The following is a 22,786-nucleotide window of genomic DNA, read 5'->3' on the forward strand; positions in this document are numbered from 1 at the left end:
TTTTTAATATTTCATTGTATCAGTATCAACTGAAGAGATCTCTGGCTTTATGATGTTCATTGTTGTAAAAATGTCTGTTTCATTATTGTTAATATGTCTTGTTAAATTTAGTGTTATGTGTTAGGTATTGTTGTGATCTCATTTATTTATATGTGATGATATTCTTATATGTAATTTAATTTAATTAATGCATTAATGATAATCTAATTAATCAACCAGATCACATATCAATATGTTTTCAATCTCAGGGCGAATTATAAAATTACTTACTTACTTTCGTGACTTCTAAGTATTTCTCAGTGGTTCCTAATCGGGATAGGAAAAAATAAAATAATACACACATATGGATTACAATTATAAATCAAAATTTTGTTTATTTTATATAAATGGCAATTACTGCTTAATATTTGTTAGATCTTATATTTATTTAATACAAACATTTAAAAATGGGAATCTTATTTCCTTTTGGTTTCCAATTTAAAACTTTTATTAATAATGAAACTATTAGGATTTATTAGCAACAAATTGATTTAAGTTTGATGAAAGTCTTCTGATATTAGCGATTACGTTTTTCAATTTTTAATGTAGTATTTAATACAAAAACCCATACATTCATGTCCTGACAAATGAGACTGACCTTTATCTGGTAAACTGCGAATGTCCTCACACTAAACCCGTTTCCTGCTACCCTTGGTTGCGATGAAAAACTCGTCCTGGCCTCCAGTAATGTTCTCCTCTGAAAACTACCTCGTACAGCTCTCGTTCCTGCTTTTCTCGTGATGCCGTGTTCTACCTTTTTCGAACCACTTCAATCAGCTACCGGGATACTCTTTGCTCAAGGAGATTCTTTTCTCTCGACTCGGCCTACTTCTCGTTCCCCTTGGGTACTCAACACTCACGGAACTACACCGGCTTTTTCACTCTTCGTACACTACCGTCTCCCACTGGACTTCACTTCTCGACCGCTCAAAACATTCTGATCTCTCCACCTCATTCATTTCCCTACTTTCTAAATATCCCTTCCAGATTCAAAAATCAACATTCCACCACAAATTTTAATTCGCCGTATTCCTCAATACCACTTTTAATCTTTCTAAATATGTTTAATGGATTTCAAGAAAAAATAATCATTTCCCAATTTAAACTTACTTTCTACTTTTTACAAAACTTAATGACCTATTATCTATTTCACTGAGTCTTATTTAGCGTAGGCTAATGATCGAATCTTTCGCGAAACACTATAATGGTCCGCGTCACTCAACTTGTTTATCTTAGGCGCATTGTTACCGAGTTTCGTACACTTCTTCGAATCACTTTCTTAAAAACTAAATATAATAATTTGTTGTATACAGGTTGTTCTAAATTTACATGCCCGTGGCTGAGAAAATTGAAGATCTTTTATATTAATTTGAATTTTGCTTATAATTATAAATTTTAATTCTCCTATCAAATAGGAATATAACAGTATATTTGTTACATCTTATATTTTAGGTATATTCTGATTGTTTGTATTATTGCATTGTATCTTCTTATGTGTACTGCTTTTTTATGTTGATGCTAGTTAGTATTATTAATATTTACTTTATAATTACACTTTTAATGGGGTTTTCCCGTATGATAAATAAATAAATAAATAAAAATAAACACGTCACAAAGACGTTCTGACAAAGATGAATAACGAAATGGAAATCTTAAATACCATCAAAACAAGAAAATTTTAAATAAAAATGTATACCATTTTTATTCAGTTGCAATGCGACGCCTAAACTGCCTTAATTTTCACTTAGTTTAGAGAGCGCACCCAGCACTCTTATCGACGATTTCACCACTTTTTAGTGGTTCTTCAGGAATGCATTGTTGCTATGCTTCATAGGTGCCTAAGCTGAAATTTTCGACATATATTAGTATATTAGTCCCCGTATTGCAACTGACGTGATGGTAGTAGGAGCGTAGCGGCATCTGCTAAATAAAAGTCAAAGTTTTCATCCTAATAAAAATATGTACTTATTTAAAAATATTTTGAATATTTATATGTATTAAATGTATTAAATTGAAAACTTATTTGAACATTTTCCTGGTAACACCACCATGGCTTCTAAAATTTGCAAGCCAGATGGATGCTGAAGCGAAGAAGACAAGAAGGAATTCTACAACTTGCAATTCACGACCCCGCCTGTTCAGCGTGGTAAATTCCAAAGGAAAATGGACCTATGTTACTCAAAGGAGTAATACTTGCAATTTAGAATAGAAAGAAAATTTGAATATCTCGGACATATTACATGTGGACAGAGATACAACTTACTATAATTGATTATGCAGGGAAAGATTCAAGGAAAAGAAGCATAGGGAGACGCAGAATATCGTGGCTGCTCAACCTGAGTGAATGGTACGGATATACATCACATGAACTTTTCAGAGAAGCCGTCTCTAAAATCCGAATAGCTATGATGATTGCCGACCTCCGATGAAGAGATGGCACTTAAAGAAGAAGAAGATAGTCACTTTGGTCAGAGAACAAGGCTGCTTTGGTTCTTTTGACTAGGTAATAAATTCGATGTGATTAATTTTTTATTAGCACAGTATGTACGATTCCCATTGGAAATATGTGCATTTATACGTACATTACGTGCAATAAACGCATTAATAATATAAATTACCAGTTTATAAAACTATAATAAATATAAATCCGCTTCCTCATTAAAAATCCGGAAAGAAATTAGTTTATAACCGCTATTAAATAGCGTGTACAATAAATTTAAGGTTAATATGTATCATACACAAAAGAAAAGTTTCTCTTCTTGTTGACTCACCTCTCTATGAATTGGATAATAAAAGAAAAATCCTTTATGGTGAAATACAGTATGTCTAGAAAGTATGTACAATTTTCTTCTTTGTTATTTCATCATGTCGAATTATGTCTATTAGTGATTGCTATGAATTGTGATTATTGGAAGGCATCTGCATATAACTAATAAAAAATTATGCAGATAACAAAAAGTCTAGTTTAGCAGTTATATCACAGTTTTATTCTGAATTTTCAGCAATATTCATTATATCGTTTCCTGTAACAGGTCTATTCTTATTCCATAAGGAATTTACCCCAGTCTATGTGTGAAAATTTTGTCATCAGCTATCCCTCGCATACCTACCTCTTAAGCCGGGATCCCACGGAACTAAGCGTGGCACGCTAAGAGAAATTAAAAATATGTAATAGAAAAAGATAAAAGTAAAGAAGGGAATCAACGCAACAAGAAATAGCGTTATTTCTCTAAAAATTTGTGATTTACCAATTTTACCATGATATAATTTGTGGCATCGTTTGTACGTAAATGAACACGGTTCAAAGAAAGCTGATACAGATACAGACTAGGTACGTACCCCTTCCACCACTGCGACCCAGCTAGCGGCTAGTAAAAGAAAATACCACTTTATAAATGCAAGAAACACATTTGATTTGTTTTTATTCCAAATTGAAAATAAAATGTGACAACTGTCAGATTTAACTAAAATGTCATGTTAGAATAAATGTCACAAATGTGTATTATCACGGACTTACCCTTTTTCCTATCATTTGTTACGCACTGAAAAATGCTCATGAAAAGGACAATACGAGCAGTACCATGGTAATTTTATTATGCAGTGGTCTAACGACTTTGTGTTAGAATTGTTATCGTTGTATGAACTAACCAACTTACTAAAATTGCTACCGCCAACAAAGAGAACCAAAGTGCGGAAATCACTAGAAGAGCAAGACTATCATGAGCACGATTAAGAAAACTTAGTTGGTTACTTAAGAACTGCAAAATACCCTAACACTTGAGGAGTAAAATGTTCAACCAGTGAATGCTTCCTATGATGACATATTTATGTATGTCAAACCTGGATTATAACCAGGTAAATATGAGTAAACTAGAAACAATAGAAACGGTAATGAAAAGAGCAGTGTTAGGTATACAACTGTCAGATAAAAAGAGGAACGACAGTGTAAGATATGTAAAAAACAAGGAGTTGAGGATATAACAACAAAAATTTCTATCAAATGGAGCTTCGCAGGCAGACAATACAACATTTGAGACCTTACGAATGTAAACGATCAAGAGGAAGACCGCAGATAAAATCAGTATATGATATACATAAAAAGGATAGCCAGAACAAATTAGTAAGTCTACCCCAAAATCCCGACAGCTAAAATCCCGATAGTCAAAATCCAGACGGCCAAAATACCGACACGCCAGAATCCCGACAGGCCAAAATCACGACACGCCAGAATCCCGACAGGTTTGATAAGTTCCTTTTTAACATATAATTACATTTATTTCTGGTTTTTTGTTTATGGTCATCTGTTTTTTATTTTTCGTTACTAAACAAAAGTATTTACCATTTAATATGAATTAATTTTCTAAATAAAATTTCTAACATGGGTATACGCTCTGAGCTTCGCTGGTGTCGCTCCTAGCGGATTAGTAATGCAACTTTCACCGGGAATTTTTAAATTTATTATTTAATTGTTATCGCTTAATATTTACAACGCTAAAAAGTAATTAAATTGTAACAGATTTTTTTAAGATTTTGCTAATCATTTTGACGTTCTATTCATGAAATATTAATTTCTTACGTCGGATACTTTCACAATTATCGTGTAGATGGCGCTAAGATTAATAGATTAATTTATAAGTACATATTGCGGAACATCAAAAAAACTTCAGTATTTAAAACTAAAACTAAAACTAAAAAAAATTCAGTATTTAAAACGTAAGTATATTTAAGGTAAAAAAATATACCACAGCTTTGACCAACTAATATTTTTTAAAATTAATGTTTTTATTTTTAATTTTAAATTAATCACTTTGACATTTATGTCAAATTTCCAGTAAACGTTTACAGACTTGTCACTACTGGCGCTCGCGAATATTTAAATATTCCCTCTACGTACGCCAATATATAGTCCAATAATATATTGTATAATCAAATCCTGAATTCAAGTTTATTTTCATATAATTGATATTATCATGTCACTTACAACCTTCTAGTTCAGTATGTAAGTATAGCTTTTATATTATAAAATAAAGTGTTTAATGATTTTTTCTTTTGAAATATACAATAATTAATTAGTACCCATACTTATTAGTAAATAATTAATTTTTTAATTTCAATACTCTATAATGATTTGGTATTGCATTTGAAAAGGAAACAATAAATATTCAAAAAGTAGGTCGGGATGTTTGCTTATGCGAGGATTGTAGCATGTCGAGATTTTGGCCTGTCGGGAATCTGGCGTGTCGGTGTTTTGGCCGTCGGGATTTTGGTTGTCGGGATTTTGGCTGTCGGGATTTTGGCGCCACCGGGGAAGGGTATATGTTCAAACATGGACGATAGAAGGCTAAGAAGAAATTGATTAATGACGTATGTAAAGCTTTCACTGGACCGAGTATACCGCAGTGAAATCAATTCCCAAAATTAATAGGTACTGATTACTCGTGCGCAGAGTTTCTAATAATCATCAAATTTATACTAAACGGTGCACCAATTCAATAAATAACGATTTGAAAGAAACTCACTAAATATTTAAACACCCTCTTATTATATTTTGATGAGCATCAATGGCCCGAAAGTGAGAATTTCTCCTAATTAGCAACCATGTTGCTAACCATGGATTTCCAAACAGTTCCTTCCTTTCTACATTTATAGGCAGTATAAATGCTTCTAGCAGTTTGCTTTTACCAAGTCTATCTGTTATTGGTTCAATTTAGAATCGGGATGGCGTTTGTGTATCACTGCCAACTTAACGCCCTTCGCCGCCTCGCTGTATCTCACCCTTTTCGAGATAATTTTACTCTTTTTGGCTTCGTTATTGTCAATTTTAGGAGTTTCTGACTCAGAGCGGGATATTTTATCCCCAACTCTTTTGATCTTTTCGTGTTTCGTAGACATATCTTTATTCTCGATAGTGTTGGTCTTCTTGTGAAGATTTTCATCTTTCCAGGTTCCGTTTCACATTTTTCTTTCCTTGGTTCCTTTGTTAGCTTCATCGTCTAAGCCCCAGAAAGCTTTTTTATCTTAAGATAGATTTTAATCATTCCTTTAGAGGTCTGGCGTCTCTCTGCTTCTTGTTTATCGTCAGGATCAATGGGTCCATCTCCCTGAGTGTTGAAGCCTAGGAATATGAGTCAGTGGTTACTGGTTTCCCCCTATGAGTGGCTAGGGAATCGGTGGTCCTTTCTTACAGAGACCTGCGAATACAATGGGGTTTCGCCATTGAAATAAAAATATTCTAACCTCTAATTATTTTAACATGTCTAAGCCTTACACATAATTAGAGAGCGGAATATATGCAAAGTGCATATAGATGCATATATTGCATATTTTCAGACAACAAACACAACATTGCATATTTAAGCTAAACACGATTTATTTTGCATATTTTAAAAATAAATTATATAAAAGTTTAAAATTTTCCTCTCTTAGTTGGAATTTTATAACTTCGATATGAACGAGCTCGTTAGTTATCTATCTATCGCTCATTATTATCTATCTGGACTTTCCCATTACTACCTGAATTTAACAATTATGGGTGTTCCCAGAAAAATATTATTTTATTAGCGTAGCAAGTCGTAGGTACCTACCTGCTTTTAAGGGTCTAATATTTATTTTGTCAGTTTCCGGCCAACATTTGTTTAAAGTAAACGTTGTATCGTATTTAGTGTTTTTGAAGTGATTGGTATATATTAAATTTAAATATGTCTACCATTCAAAAAAGTGCTTGGATAAAGTGTTTTCCCGAGTTAAAGCTAAGTGGAGACAAAGTATTTTGCAAGGCCTGTTCCAAAATCGTAAGTTACATTCATTTTCTACGCAAATCATTTTGATGCCATAAAAGACGTTGTGTTAGATATTCAAAATGACTCGCAGTGTGTAACTGAAACTCAAGAACTTTTAAGTAACGTACAAATTGCTAAAGAACTTATGTTCATAAAAGTTAATTTTAGTTTTTTACCAGATCTAATAAAGTCATTAGAACAAAGGAATTTACAATTAAGTGATTCGGTTAATCTTGTTAACACTTTTTCTGCTCATTGTCAAAAAATTCCCGGAAATACAGGGATTACAATTAGAAATAAATTAAAAAATGTTTTAGAAAAAAATGAGGGCTTCGATTGTTTGAGGAAAGTTGTACGTATTTTTGAAGGCAACTTTTCTGAAGATCTTACGACTTGGCAAATTAGTTTACTGCCTAAATTAAAATATTGTTCTATAACATCAGTAGATGTAGAACGCACTTTTTCTGTGTCCAAACACGTTTTTAGTGATAGAAGGCGAAAGTTGCTAGTTGAAAATTTTGAAAAATATTTGATTAAAAATTCATACTATTATTTAGATTCTTAATTTAATTATAATATCAGTTTTTCGGAATGGGACGTTTCGATGCCGCCGGTTCATCGCCGGCCGTTTCGATGCCGCCGGTTCATCGCCAGTCCATTTCATCGCCGTCATATCTCGCATTTCCTAGAATTCCTAATTAATACTAAAAATAACTAATAATTGTAACTGTCGAAAATTCGGAAATATATCAGATAGCGATTAATTGACTGGCGATGAATCGGCCGGCATCGGCATCGAACTGGCGGCATCGAAACGGCGGCGATGAAACGTCTAGACCCTCAGTTTTTGTGTGTCATTTCATTTGTTTTTATGTGAAAAATAAATATGTATTAAACATAAATGTAGGTTGAATCTTTTAAACATAAATGTTTATATATTGTTTTATTTTTGAGTATTTTTAATATGCATTTGCATATTTAGACAAATTTAGAAAAAATTCCTGCATATTTGTAGTAAAAGTAATGCATATATATGCGCATATTTTGGTAATGTTGTGTTGCATATATTCCGCTCTCTACACATAATACATTCTTACACCCTTAACAGTCAAACAAATTACATGACGCTACTACATCCTTACGAAGAAGAAAATATAGAAGAGGTGGAAGTTTTAACTACAGAGGATTTGCTATGTTCAAATTTGAATACGGCTCATTAGAAGAAGAAGTCTTTCTTACATCGACGTCATACACTAAACGTAAACGTTTTGATTTAATCCGTTTATATAGTAGTATGGTATAGTTAGACCCAAACCCAGACATCCAAAGTGAAAGTTATCCTCTAACACCAAATTGTTCTATATGGTCCACATAATGTTCAAAAGAAAGTCACACCATTTTGAGCGTCGGGTTTGGGGGGGAGAAATTTGCAAATTCCTAGTTTTTACGTTTTTCGTCAATATTTCTAAAACTAAGCGGTTTAGCATGAACAACCCTCTACACAAAATTGTTCTACATTAAATTTGAAATAAAAAAGGCCCTATGCATAACCCTTCTAAAATTAACGGTTCCAAAGTTACGGAGGTAGTATAGTATAATTGGTCCAAAAAAGGCCTAACCCAGACATCCAAAGTAAAAGTTTTCCTTCAACACCAAATTGTTCTATATGGTCCACATATTGTTCAGTAAAAAGTTACACAATTTTGAGCGTCCGGTTTGGGGGGCAGATGGCGGAGAATTCGGTAAAATAGTAGTTTTTTTACGTTTTTCGTCAATATTTCTAAAGCTATGCTTTAGCGTAAGGAATGTTCTATAGAAAAATGTTCTACATAAAATTTAAAACAAAAAAGGTTCCATACATAATTGTTATAAAATCAACTGTTCCAAAGTTACGGAGGGTGAAAAGTGGAGGTTTTCGATACTTTTTATATTCACCGATTTCTCCCTCATCTCCCCCCAAAACCCGACGCTCAAAATGGTGTGACTTTTTTCTGAACATTATGTGGACCATATAGAAAAATTTGGTGTTGGAGGATAACTTTCACTTTGGATGTCTGGGTTTTTGTTATAGTTATTTCATAAATATTGCCCAAAAAATATAAAAATTATCGAAAACCTCGACTTTTCACCCTCCGTAACTCTGGAACCGTTGATTTTATAACAATTATGTATAGAACATTTTTTGTTTTAAATTTCATGTAGAACATTTTTGTATATAACATTGTTTACGCTAAAGCATAGTTTTAGAAATATTGACGAAAAACGTAAAAAAAAACTACTAATTTACCGGCTTCTCTCCCATCTCCCTCCCAAACCGGACGCTCAAAATGGTGTAACTTTTTACTGAACAATATGTGGACCATATAGAACATTTTGGTGTTCAGGAAAACTTTTACTTTGGATGTTTGGGTTAGGCCTTTTTTGCACCAGTTATACTATACTATCTCCGTAACTTTGGAACCATTCATTTTAGAAAGATTATGCATAGAACCTTTTTTATTTCAAATTTAATGTAGAACAATTTTGTATAGAGGGTTGTTCATGCTAAACCACATAGTTTTAGAAATACTGGCGAAAAACTTAAAAAACTACGAATTTACCGATTTCTCCCCCCTCTCCCCCCCAAACCCGACGCTCAAAATGGTGTGACTTTTTTCTGGACATTGTGTGGACTATATAGAACAATTTGGGGTTGAAGGATAACTTTCACTTTGGATGTCTGGGTTATGCCATCTTTTGGATCAACTATACTATACTATAGTGTTCGTTTACAAAGTATTCACCAGACCAAGACCGAATATACCAATAAAATCAATTCCCAAAATTATTACTGATTACTCGTGCGCAAAGAGTTTCTAATAATTATAAAATTTATACTAAACGGTGCACCAATTCAATAAATAACGATTTGAAAGAAACTCACTAAATATTTAAACACCCTCTTATTATATTTTGATGAGCATGAGTGGCCCGAAAGTGAGAATTTCTCCTAATTAGCAACCATGTTGCTAATCATACAGTTCTAGACAGTTCCTTCCTTTCTACGTTTCCTAACTGGCTTGATACACTTACTTAATTTGTTTTTATTTCGACGGATATAACAATTATTATTATACGTAACAATCAGAGTATGCAAGAAAGGTTGACGCTTTTAAAGGAGCTTATCTTCACGAGCGGAACCAATCGACCAATCGAAAATATTTTAACTAAAGATCAATTTTGATAAAGTACAATATTATTCGCTGAAATAAATAGTATTGATATTGAACTGTATTAAAATGCATAGGGCATTCCAACATGCTGTCAAAATTAAATAAATATGGCGGCTGGGAGGCAAACATAAATGTTATTTTGTTAATCCTTAATGTGTTTTAGATAATTTTAGTTGCGTTTATTTATAATTTTGTTTTGTATAAGGATTATATTAACATTTGCACTGGAAGAATCGATTTAAAAAGATAATATCCCTCATTTCTGTTATGTTTTGAAGTGTGGAATGCGAAGTAATCATGATAAAGTTTAGTTTTATCAGTTACCATTAGTGCTACATTTTAAGCATAAAACTGAACTAAATATTATATTTTCTGAGAGACAAAAACAATGGTTACATGCTACAAAATGTCCTATAAAAATGCTAAATAACTAACTATGCCCATGTTACTTAAGCTTGGAAAACTGTCTCCACTGTAGGTTAACTCACACTTCTTGAGGGAAAAATGAATCTGTATTATTTATTTTGCAAATGTTTTGCTTACAGCTACTAGGAACATCTGTATTGAAAATATACACTTTTGAAAATATTCACTCATGTTTATTTATTCACTGCTTACAACTAAATAAACTCATTCAAGTACTTCTAAATAAAAACTACACAAAATCAACAACAAAAGTTTCGCAAAATACAATTAAAAAACTATGAAAGGTAAAATCTTAAGATACACAACGACAAATAATATAAACAAATACAATCTTTGCCTCCCAACGGCGACATAAACGTCATGAAATGGCTATGAAGCTTCACGCGTATTACGGGTTTGTCATATTTGTTCATTTAGAAGTAATTGGAAGATTATTATTGCTCTAGTAATAAAATCACCAAGTAAATATGTAGTTGCATCAGTTGAGGCAAAGGTTTTTGTCATAGAAAATCAGTTCCTGATTTCATGTGAAAGTAGGATTGCACCAAGGATCGGTACTTAGTCCGTATTTATTCTAATTAGTTTTAGATTTTAAGATTTTTAGATTTTAGATAATTAGATATCAGCGAAACTACAGTGTAACCTTCCCTGGTGCTTAATGTATGGTCATGATGTGGTGTTGGTGGGAAATAGTGAAGAGGACTTAGAACAAAAACTGGAACAGTGGAGATAAGCTCTTGAGGAAAAAGGGTTAAAACTTAGTAGGGCAATTAAAGTAGTAGGGCTTAAAGCTTAGTAGAGTATTTGGAACGTTCGTTTAAAGATGCGAGTTACTACAAATAAAATGATATCGTTGAATTGTGAAATGATTGTGAAAAGTGAGAGTTTTAAATACCTAGGACCGATATTACAGAGTAATGGGGAAATAAATTAAGATGTATGCAATAGAATTAGGGTTGGATGGATGAAATGGAAGGAGGCGAGTGGTGTGTTGTGTGACAGAAAAATTCCAATGAAGCTAAAGGAAAAATTCTATAAAACAGCGATAACACTGACTATAATATATGGAACTGAATGTTGCACAGTTAAAAAGAAAGAGGAACAACAAATGCATGCGGCGGAAATGACAATGTTTGGATGAGAGGTGTAACAAAAAAGGATTAAATTAGGAATGAGTACATGAGGGAAAGTCTACGGGTGGCACCAGTTGATGCAAAATGAGAGAGCATAGGTTAAGGTGGTTTGGTAATATTCAACGTCGAGACGTTAATCGCCCAACAAGAAAAATTGTTGAACTACGGGTTTCTGGAAGAAGTAGGACGAGAGGACAACCAAAGAAGACCTGGGGAGAGACGCTTAGGCAGAACATGTCGGTAAACGGGATTGGTACTGATATGACCCAAGATAGAAACTTATGGAGAAATGTAATTAGGGAAGCCGACCAGCATAGGGATATTGGCAAAGAGAATGATGATGAATCAGATATCATGAAATGAAAAGGTGTTTAAAATGCTCCACATAATATTTCTTATTAAAACCTTATTTGTAGTGATATTTTTAATATTTGTGCATATAAAGAGTCTAAGATCTCTTCGTTAACAATATTTTATTGTGTTAACAAGATCTTGTTCTTCTTGCACCTTCTTCCAATTTATTTTTTTTGTAATCTTTAAGCAAACTCTGACAATTCCCATTCATTTTTACTGGAAAATAGTTACAAAAATTAAAACAGTCATTATTATACTGTCCTTATAGAAAATATAGAAAAAAATAATAATGTGATACTGAGAAACTGTAAAATTATTTAAGAAACTAATTACATAGTTGCAAATTTGTTATGTCATATTTTTGATAAATACTTCAAATTTTGTGGTCAGTAACAAATTTTATTTAATCTGAACTTCCTCATATATTCAGTATTATGTATATACAGGAAGTAGTAGAAAGTTTAAAAAAATATTCGTCTGAAATTTCCAGAACGTTTATTTTTATTAATGGTACGTTATGGTGTTATTAGCGAACGTAATTTATAAATGCCCATTATTTTCACTTATAACATTAAGAAGAACAGATAAACATCAACTTGCTTGCGTAAGTACCTATGTTCTTTAATTGTTTTAAATATACCAGTAGGTATACGAAGTATTCTTTGTTCCTGTAATTTAGTGAATCAATATTAACAGTGTATGGACTAGTTCTTACATTTTAAAAAAGAAAATGAAGATGTTCACGAAATAGAAAGGAAAATGACAACAATATATTTTAAAAGTAGAAAACTCAACAATTGATATAAAAAATATTAACAAAGTAAGTTATCAATCGAAGTAGCACAGAAAACGACAATAAATATCGTTCCCATACCACCAGATTGACAACTGGTGGAATACTTTCTTTGGTTACAACCTCCCGAGATTTTCAAAAATTATAAATCATACAGGATGCCGAGGAAATTAAGATGAGAGAATTTTAAATAATTCACAACTCATCTGATCAGCGTGGTAAAAGTTCCAACAAGAAAGATTCCTTAATACTCCTTCTTCTTCTTCTTAAGGTGCCGAGACCGCTTGTCGATCGTTGGCTCTCATGTTGCGCAGCATATTAACAATCATTGTCTTATTTACAGCCGCACGAAATAGTTCAGTGCTAGTTTTCCCAAACCATTGGCGTAGGTTTTTAAGCCAAGAAGTTGTACGGCGGCCCACACTTCTTTTTCCCATTATTTTACCTTGCATGACAAGGTGAAGTATGTCATATTTTTCTGGGTGACGCATTATATGACCAAAGTATTCCAATTTGCGCCTTTTAACCGTGTTCACTACTTCGCAACTTTTATTCAAACGTTGCAAAACCCTTTCGTTTGTGACTCTTTCTACCCAACTGATCTTCAGAATACGGCGGTAGACCCACATTTCAAATGCTTCTAGGTTTTTTAAAAGCGATTCTGTCAGTGTCTTCATGCTTCATGCTTCAACCCCGTAAAGTAGTACTGGGAATATATAACATCGGACCATTCTTATGCGAAGTTGCATGTGAGTACCCAGATATACAAGATTACTTACTCGTTCAATTGAGTCATTACCGATTGTTACGTTATAGTTATTATTATTTACGGCTGCCTGTTTACTAATAACCATAAACTTTGTTTTTCTTGCGTTGAGTTTGAGTCCATATATCGCGTAGAATGCCACCATTCGATTCAATAACGCTTGAAGATGTTCAATTGATCCAGTCAGCAACAAGGTGTCATCTGCGTATCTGATATTGTTCATAAGCATACCATTAATGAGTATTCCCTCTTTTGCGTTTTCCAAGACTTCATTTAAGATTGTTTCAGCGTAAAGATTAAACAACATTGGTGACAATATACAGCCTTGTCGAACTCCGCGCTTGATTTTTACTTCTTCAGAGCACTGATTCGCAACCCTAATACATGCAGCCTGGCCCCAATACAAATTTGCGATTATTCTAATGTCCCTACCGTCCAGACCGGTAGTTTTAATACTCCTACAAAAGAGTAAATGAATTAAAAATGTATAAACATTTTCAATTTCTTTGCAACACGAAAATGCAGCAGCTGAGCTGCATAATGCTCTGGTTAAATCAGAGAGTGCAGGAAGAGTCTCTACCGGTTTCGGAAGTCTTCCTTCATCAGTAGTCCCATATCCTCTTCTCTCCGATTTCCCCAGGCATCACACTTTGGGCCTTTCAAGCCACTCGAATTGCAAATAAAGATTTAACCAGAGCATTATGCAGCTCAGCTGCTGCATTTTCGTGTTGCAAAGAAGTTAAGAATGTTTATACATTTTTAATTAATTTACTCTTTTGAGTAATGATGAGTGGTGAATTATTTAAAATTCTCTCATCTTAATTTCCTCGACATCCTGTATGATTTATAAATTTTAAAAATCTCAGGAGGTGTAACCAAAGAAAATATTCCACCTGTTGTCAATCTGGTGGTATGGGAACGATATTAATTTATTGTCGTTTTCTGTGCTACTTCGATTGATAACTTACTTTGTTTTTCGGTAGATGGCTCTAGTTCATCCGTGACATTTCTTTCTTTGCAATTCGGAAAGACCCAAAGTGTGATGCCTGGGGAAATCGGAGAGAAGAGGATATGGGACTACTGATGAGGAGGAAAAGACCTCCGAAACCGGTATAGACTCTTCCTGCACTCTCCGATTTAACCAGAGCATTATGCAGCTGCTGCATTATCGTGTTACAAAGAAATTGAAAATGTTTATACAGTTTTAAAAAATATTATTAAAATTGAATAAGTTAAAATGCATCTTCGGAGAATTCTATCTAATCAGCCCTAAACATCCATCCTTGGATATAGGCCTCCTCTTCCTTCTTCCATGCCTCTCTATCTTGGGCAATTTGCATCCATTTTGACCCAGTGTCATCGATGCGATGGTCATCTGACCATCGCATCTGTGGCCTTCCCCTTTTTCGTTTGTGGTTCCATGGTCTCCAATGTATTACCAACTTAGTCCATCTTTCATCCTTCTGCCGTAGGGTGTGTCCGGCGAACTTCCATTTGCTACTTGGGTAGAGACGTCTTTCACTTTTGTTTTGTTACGGATCCATTCGTTTCTTTTCCTGTCTGATAATTTAATGTTCAGCATTTGTCTTTCCATGGCTCTTTCTGTCTTTGCTATTTTTTCCATATTGTCTTTTGTAAACGTCCATGTCTGAGAGCCATATATTAAAACAGGGAGTATACATTGATTGAAGACTTTTGTTTTTAGGTATTGCGGGTATTTTCTGTTCTTAAGAATATAAGACAGTTTTCCGAATGATGCCCAGGCCAACCTTATTCTTCTCTTTATTTCTTCGGTCTGATTTTCTCTATTTAATCTAGTGATTTGTCCTAGATATATATATTCTTTTACTTGTTCTATTCTTGTTTGTGCCACTGTAATTACTAGTTCTTCTTGTTGATTGGTCATGGTTTTTGTTTTACTGTAATTCATCTTCAGTCCTATCTTTGTCGATTCTCTATCTAGTTCTTCCATCATTCTTTGTAATTCTTCACTTCTTTCTGCTATTAATACAATATCATCAGCATATCGTAAGTGATTCAGATATTATTAAAATTCAATAAGTTAAAATGCATCTTCGGAGAATTATTATCTTTAAATAATGAATGGGTTGCATGTGTGAGTCCATACTATTGGACTTATTATCTTTAATTTTGTCAATTGCAAACACATCGCTGATATCCTGGACCTACAGAAAGGGATGATTTTCTAACACATTCTCGAAATTATATTGCTAAATCTGGAATATCGTCAACCAAAATAAATTGTTCGTCACAAATTGTGAACTTATTTCTGGTATAGAAGTGTGTCTTCCTTGTTTTGTTCCTAATATAAAACCCCCTATATCACGTAAAAATTATTTGAAATATCTACCAACCAAGACAATAAAATGGAAGTCAGAATAGATGGACTGATGGACAACTTACAGAATTTATAAACATACGTAGCGGAATAAGACAGGGAGACTCATTGAGCCCCATGCTCTTCAATTTAAAAATGGAGGAAATCATCAAACACGTCAACAAAGGAATAGAATACAGAATGGGAAACAAAGAAGTAAACATACTCTGTTACGTAGACGACGCAATGTTGATAGACCAACATAAAGATAGTCTGCAAAGTTTCTGTCTTGGTACCTACTTTGTCGAAAGCTTTTTCTAGGTCAAGAAATGATACGTGTCTTTTCTTTTTCACTTGCATCGCATTTGCACTTCTAAATCCACTTTGGGGTTTATCAAATTGCATCTTCTGTCATTTTGGTTTATTATTATGTTTTACAATTTTCGTGACAATTTCCAATTTTACCAAACATTAGTTTATTTTGTTGTAATATCTGTTATGAAGACTTTCAAATTTCGTCATTTCAGCTTTTCTCCTATTGTGTAGTATGTTACACTACATGATTCGTTTATTGGTTATACTTAAATCGTTAATTGATAAATATACAAGCTTAAGTTATGAAATATTTACCTTAAATAGGTGTTATTGGTATTTTATTGTGATGAAAATTTGATAGGGAAGTTGTGTAACTAATTAATTTATTAAACTTTATTGTCGTTTGTTTATTACATGTCTTAACGATTTCAAATTTATTTCTTTACAATTTTGAAATATATGTACTTACAACTCAAAAAATACATTTGACTTCAAGAATATTAGAGTCACGAAAATAATAATCAATTATTTACTATTTATATTATGAATTAATATACCACAATTTCAGTTTTTATTTCCACTTCGGAAATCGTCCCCAAAATAAATTTTATTTTATAACGTAACTTTTTAGAATATTATTGATAACGATGTCCGAGGTGGAAGTCGAGACGTCAAAAAAATAATTTTTTAAGTTAAATTGTGGCTTATTTCTTAGTTAAAATAATAAAATAACTGTCCGAGGTGGAAGTCGAAACGTTAATAAAATCATTTTTTAAGTTAAATTGTGGCTTATTTCTTAGTTAGAATAATAAAGTAACTAATCTAGGTCACTGTTTCATAAAATTTGGCCAACTTTAATTATTTTGTGTGTAGAGTTTAGTAGACATCATGTAACAATATAATATTAGGTTCTAGAAGAACTTTAGTAAGAAACAAGAAATCTAAGTAGAGAGAAAAAAAAGAAATGAGAAAAACAGGAATATAAACCAATTGAAAGGAATAGTCACACCAGTCAAATAGTCGAGCATTTTACAAATCGGTGTCAAAGGAATAAAGAGGCTTCAATCCTAACTACGTGGCTGTGCTCAGGAAAACTACTGATGAATTATTAATAATAATGAACGAAGACAGGAGCGTCATTTGAGATTTTGTTTGGGGGGGGGCAAGCACTATATATATTATACATTATATATGATATTATGATCAATATTGATGTATTTTTTGTAAACTTCAGTCATTTTTTAGGACCAGGGGGGGCAAATGCCCCCCCTGGACGCCCAAATGACGCCCCTGAACGAAGAATAGCTGTCAGGTATTGTAGACCGGGCAGTATGCTGTAGAACAAGAGTTAGGCAGAACATAACTATTAATGACCACAACTTCGAAGTAGTAAAAGCGAGTTTAAATATTTGGGGCGGTAATCACAAATGACAATCATATAGAAAAAAAGAGATCTCGGCAAGGATAGTTGCGAGGAATAGAGCATTATACTTTATATCTAGACCAGGGCGGATCTGTAAAAATATTAGTACATTTGGACATTGAGAGGTGACTCAATTTTTTTTGCACAAATTGCTTGAAAATAACTCAAATAATAATATTTGAGTTAACCTCCCTCCCAAAAAGGTCCGGAACATTGTTTAAATAATCAAAATGTCAAAAAATGAAGGAAAAATTCGATTTTTTTCTTCGTTTTTTGATTATAACTTTAAAAGTATTCATTTCCGAGAAAAGTTGTACTGACATAAAAGTTGGATAATTAAATTTCCTACAATATAGAATTGGTTATAAATTTAAAAAATAGTCACCCTTGTTGCAAAATAGCAATAATTGCGAAAAAACTATACAAAAACAAGTATTCTCATTTTACGTTTTTTCAACCATTCATGCTAGACTTAGGACCTTCATATTTCACCCAGAAAAACTTTATGATACAGTAAAACAATACTGTAAATTTCATTAAGAGCGGTTCAATAGATTTTGCAAAATAAATTTTGCAATCCAGCTTTCGCAAAAAAAAATTCGTTTTTTTAAATTATTACAGGACTGAAAATTAAGCAGATAGCAAGTTAAAAATTTTTTTACGTATAGAAGTGTACTGTACCTTTTATTTGCAATTTGCAAAATTAAAATCGATTAACTGCCACGCCGTCAGGAATTTTTTTAAATAAATATTAATTATTGGTGCTACGCGCAGGACAGCGGATAGTTTGCTCTGATTGGGCATTTCAATGACCTTTGATAATGATTGATACATTTTAATGTTTATTACATTTCGATATAAATAAATAAATTTGTTTATTGCAAAATAAAAACACATACTCTATCCTTTGAAATAACACTTTTTTAGCAAAAACTTTCTTTGTTCATATATTTTAACTTAGAGAATAAAAGTTTATTATTTTTAAACATATGCAATTGTTTAAACAATATTTCACAAACAATAATAAAATTAGTTTGATTTTTGTGGAATTAAAATATTAAAATACAACAAAATATAGAGTAAGAAAATAATATATTAAATAAAGATTAGAAGAAATTTTGATGGAAATCAACTTGTGTGAATCGAACACCGCTGTCCTGCACGCAGCACCAAAAATTAATGTTTATTTAAAAAAATTCCTGACGGCGTGGCAGTTAATCGATTTTAATTTTGCAAATTGCAAATAAAAGGTACAGTACACTTCTATACGTAAAAAAAATTCAACTTACTATCTGCTTTATTTTCAGTCCTGCAACATTTTTAAAAAATGAATTTTTTTGCGAAAGCTGGATTGCAAAATTTATTTTGCAAAATCTATTCAACCGATCTTAATGAAATTTACAGTGTTGCTTTACTATATCATAAAGTTTTTCTGGGTAAAATATGAAGGTCCAAAGTGTAGCATAAATGGCTGAAAAACGTAAAATGCGAATACTTGTTTTTGTATGTTTTTTTTTCGCAAGTATTGCTATTTTGCAACAAGGGTGACTACTTTTTAAATTTTTAATCAATTCTATATTATAGTAAATTTAATAACGCAACTTTTATGTCAGTACAACTTTTCTCAAAAATGAACAGATTTAAAGTTATATTCAAAAAACCAATAAAAAAATCGAATTTTTCCTTCATATTTTGACATTTTGATTATTTAAACAATGTTCCGGGCCATTTTGAGTGGGAGGATAACTCAAATATTATTATTTGAGTTATTTTTAAGCAATTTCTGCAAAAAAATTTGAGTCACCTCTCAACGTCCATCTCAAAACAGATGAGCCCTGGACTAATCATCATTATTAAGTTTTAAGCTGCTAAAAAGACAATCTGAATTAAGACTGTGCATGTCAATCATTCGCCTAGTTGTTACATGATAATATGGAAGTGAAACTTGAACTCTACATCAGCGGGAAATAGATAAGCTGCTGGTGTTTGAAAGGAAGATTCTCATTTATTAATAGAAATCTTCCAATATTATTTCTACGCGTATATAATAAAATACAGTAGAACCCCGCAAATCCGAACTAATTGGGGGACAGCCTGTTCGTATTCCGAAAAGTTCGGATTATCCGAAAGTTAGCTTAACCAATAATTCAAAGCTTTCAACTTCAGAGCCAGTGTCATTGTTTGTGTTTAGTCGCTAACTCGCTGGCTAGATTTACAATTTGAAGAAGATCCATTTTTCCACTCTCCATTAAAAGATGACTTAGAAGTCGTACAACAACAGGATGAGAAAACGAAAAATAAAGTGCAATTACAGAATGGATTGAAGCTGACGACAATGGACACCAAGAATTCATGGATGAAGACATTGTAGACTTGGTTCAGCCTCAAGGCAACCCTAATGAAGATGAAGAAAGCGTGGAAGAAGTTTCCCTGCCATATCGAGTGTCACGTGCAGATGCCACTAAAGCTCTGGGTGTGGCTCTACGTTACGTGGAGCAGAACTCTGCTGCGTTACCGTTCGACGTAATGTTTATACGTAAATGGTTTAACATTGTTGCGTCAATTCGCTACACCTCCATACGTCAGAAGAAAGTGACCGACTTCTTTAAGAATGCTTCTTAGGGCTGCAAACGTTCTCGCAAGAGTGTGGACAATATTTTTGGACTCAAGTTGACTACAAGAGAACGGACGTAAAAGCACTACGTATCAAGTAGGTATTAATTTTTAAGAAATTTTGAATTTCAAAGACCTATTAATCCTAGATTGTTCAATTTTCTGCTCTTACTCTGTATAATCATGTTTTAAGTGTTTGTCTTGAATTTTTAAATTTTTCTCGCATTCCATTGGTTTGGATTTGCCGAACATTCGGATTAGCGGGGTTCTACTGTACCTATGTCTAGTTGCTGTAATTACAGTGTACTCGGCTAAACGATTTTAAAGAGGAACAAACCTAAGTACCACTTACATAGTTCATGCTGGTATCATGTGACGTCACGTGCTATGACGCGGATGACGTGCAACGGTATCTATATTGTACATACTGTACATTATCAGTGTTTTTCGTTTCATTCATAAAGATTTACCTTAATTCCGGTGATGAATCCACTAACAAGCGGACGCAATCCAAACATCCTCTAGCCGCCGCATAATGCAGTGCCAATGTCGTATTGTTGGCCGCGACTTTCTCCAAGGCCGGCATGTCTTCGCGGGATTCCGCCTCCCAAAGAAGCCAGCGTAGAACGTTCAATCTACCGTATCTGTAAAACACAAGAAAGGTGAAATTAATGAGAGGTGTTGCAACTAGAGGTAGACAACTTATATTACACTGGCGATCGTTTCGCCTGAAATGTAGGCAACATGTAATACACCATACCTACAGGGTAACTATAACTAATAATGTTTAAACTTTCAGTAATATCATTGATCATCCGTGTCTATAATCAATGGTAATATTTAAACTATTTTAAACGCGGGTTATCAAATAATAATAATTGTAAAATATGATGAACGTAACAACATCGTAAAATATAAAAATTTAAACAGCTACCTACTATTTTTATAAATAATTGACTGAATTTATCAACAAGACAAATCATAATACCATGACGTAAACGTGGTTAGGTAAAAATAAGTTATTTAATCAATGAAAATCTAAAAAACATTGAAATGGTTTTTTATTTTTAAGAATAATACTACCACTACTACATGTCGGTCACACTGGAAGGGTATACCTGGTCAAACACATGGCAAGTTGTATATAGGACGGATATGTGCTAGTAGGGCTGAATTACTGTTGAAAACAAGCAGGAATTAGCTCAGAGTCATAACAGGTTTCCTCACTGGGTATGCACCAGTTAAGGGTCACCTGCTTACAATGTTGCTGTTATTTCATGGAGACTTGAGCTGCAGACTCTGTAACAGAGAACCTGAAACAGTCAACCATATCTTGCATGACCGTGAGGCATTGGATCAAAGACAGCAAACACTTTTCGAAGACATCGAAGTGAATCCAAATTCCAAATATATATGGCACCCACCCACTAGACGTGTATAAGCTGGTACAGGGTTCCAGAATTCTGGAATGGGTTTCATAAAGGAATGGAAGATATGCAATAAGCCATGTGGCTGCAGTACGACCGGTTCACAACAGACGGCTTCTAGGAAAAAAAACTACATGTCGGTTTATAACGTTCCAACAATCGTTTTTTCCGATTATAACGCCATCTATCCATAATTCGAAAAAATGTTTCCAATAAAAGTTACTTATTTTTAAGTAAGGAATCCAAATCTACAATAAAAAGATGGGGGCTCATATTTAAGATTTTAAAGTAACCCCCCAACCATCTCCGTGGGGGGGTCGTGTTTGGTGCCATTCGATAGGCTTTTCGATTTGATGTTTATTTCGCGAAATATCTCGGGATTCGTATTTAAAATATTAAATTTACCCCCACCCCTCTCCGTGGGAAGTCGTGTTTGGTATCTTTTGATAGATTTTTAAAAAATATTGAGCACACCTTTTTTAGTTTTTCGATCTGTCATTCATTTCGCGAAATATTCGATTTTTCTTGTGAAACTTTGGGACTCACCCATTTCCTTACGCCCGGCCCAAATCGTCAGATTTTTGAAATATACACTCTCTTGCATGTACTTAACTTACTTTATCTTAATCTGACAATTTCGAGTTTTTTTAAGGATATATTTTTTTCGGGCCCCCTTTAACGAACTCCTCTGTGTTAAGAGCCAATTTATGGTAGAGGTACATCTTCATGGTACCAGGTTTCTCCTCATATGATAATCTGACGCGCTCGAGTAACTGCAAAAATACCCGCTTGGGCTCCCGTACCATAATAAATAGATAGTTGTCACCATACAACACTTTTAACAAATAATTAAGAGATAAGTATCACATAATACTATCTAATAAGCTAGTAACTAGAGTGATAAATTATGTAACACATTAGTAAGTAAATTATGTATACACAAACTAACAACATATCCTAAAAATGAAAAATATACATATGAAAAATAACATGCTACATAGCGCATAATGTTAAAGTACCAGATAAACTGGAGAAAGTACGTACCAGTAATGTTGGTTGCCTATCTACTAGTAACAGATTTAACTAACAAGTGAAATATAAGAAATATACAGTGTGGCACAGCCAAAAGGAATAAATTTTAAATAAAGATAGTAGGAGTACTAGGATA

At 33.2% G+C, this 22,786-nt stretch overlaps 1 protein-coding gene across 1 annotated transcript in view; it reads right to left on the minus strand.

The window, feature by feature from the left end:
• The window catches only part of LOC114328087 (espin), a 374,616-nt gene that overhangs the window by 257,471 nt on the left and 94,359 nt on the right, over window positions 1-22,786 (minus strand). Inside the window, exon 2 of the mRNA XM_050642375.1 lies at window positions 20,662-20,835. Coding sequence (XP_050498332.1) covers window positions 20,662-20,777 — 116 coding nt within the window. The 5' untranslated portion in view covers window positions 20,778-20,835. The remainder of the gene's footprint in view (window positions 1-20,661; window positions 20,836-22,786) is intronic.

The sequence above is a fragment of the Diabrotica virgifera genome, chromosome 2 (assembly GCF_917563875.1).
Source record: "Diabrotica virgifera virgifera chromosome 2, PGI_DIABVI_V3a".
NCBI lineage: Eukaryota > Metazoa > Arthropoda > Insecta > Coleoptera > Chrysomelidae > Diabrotica > Diabrotica virgifera.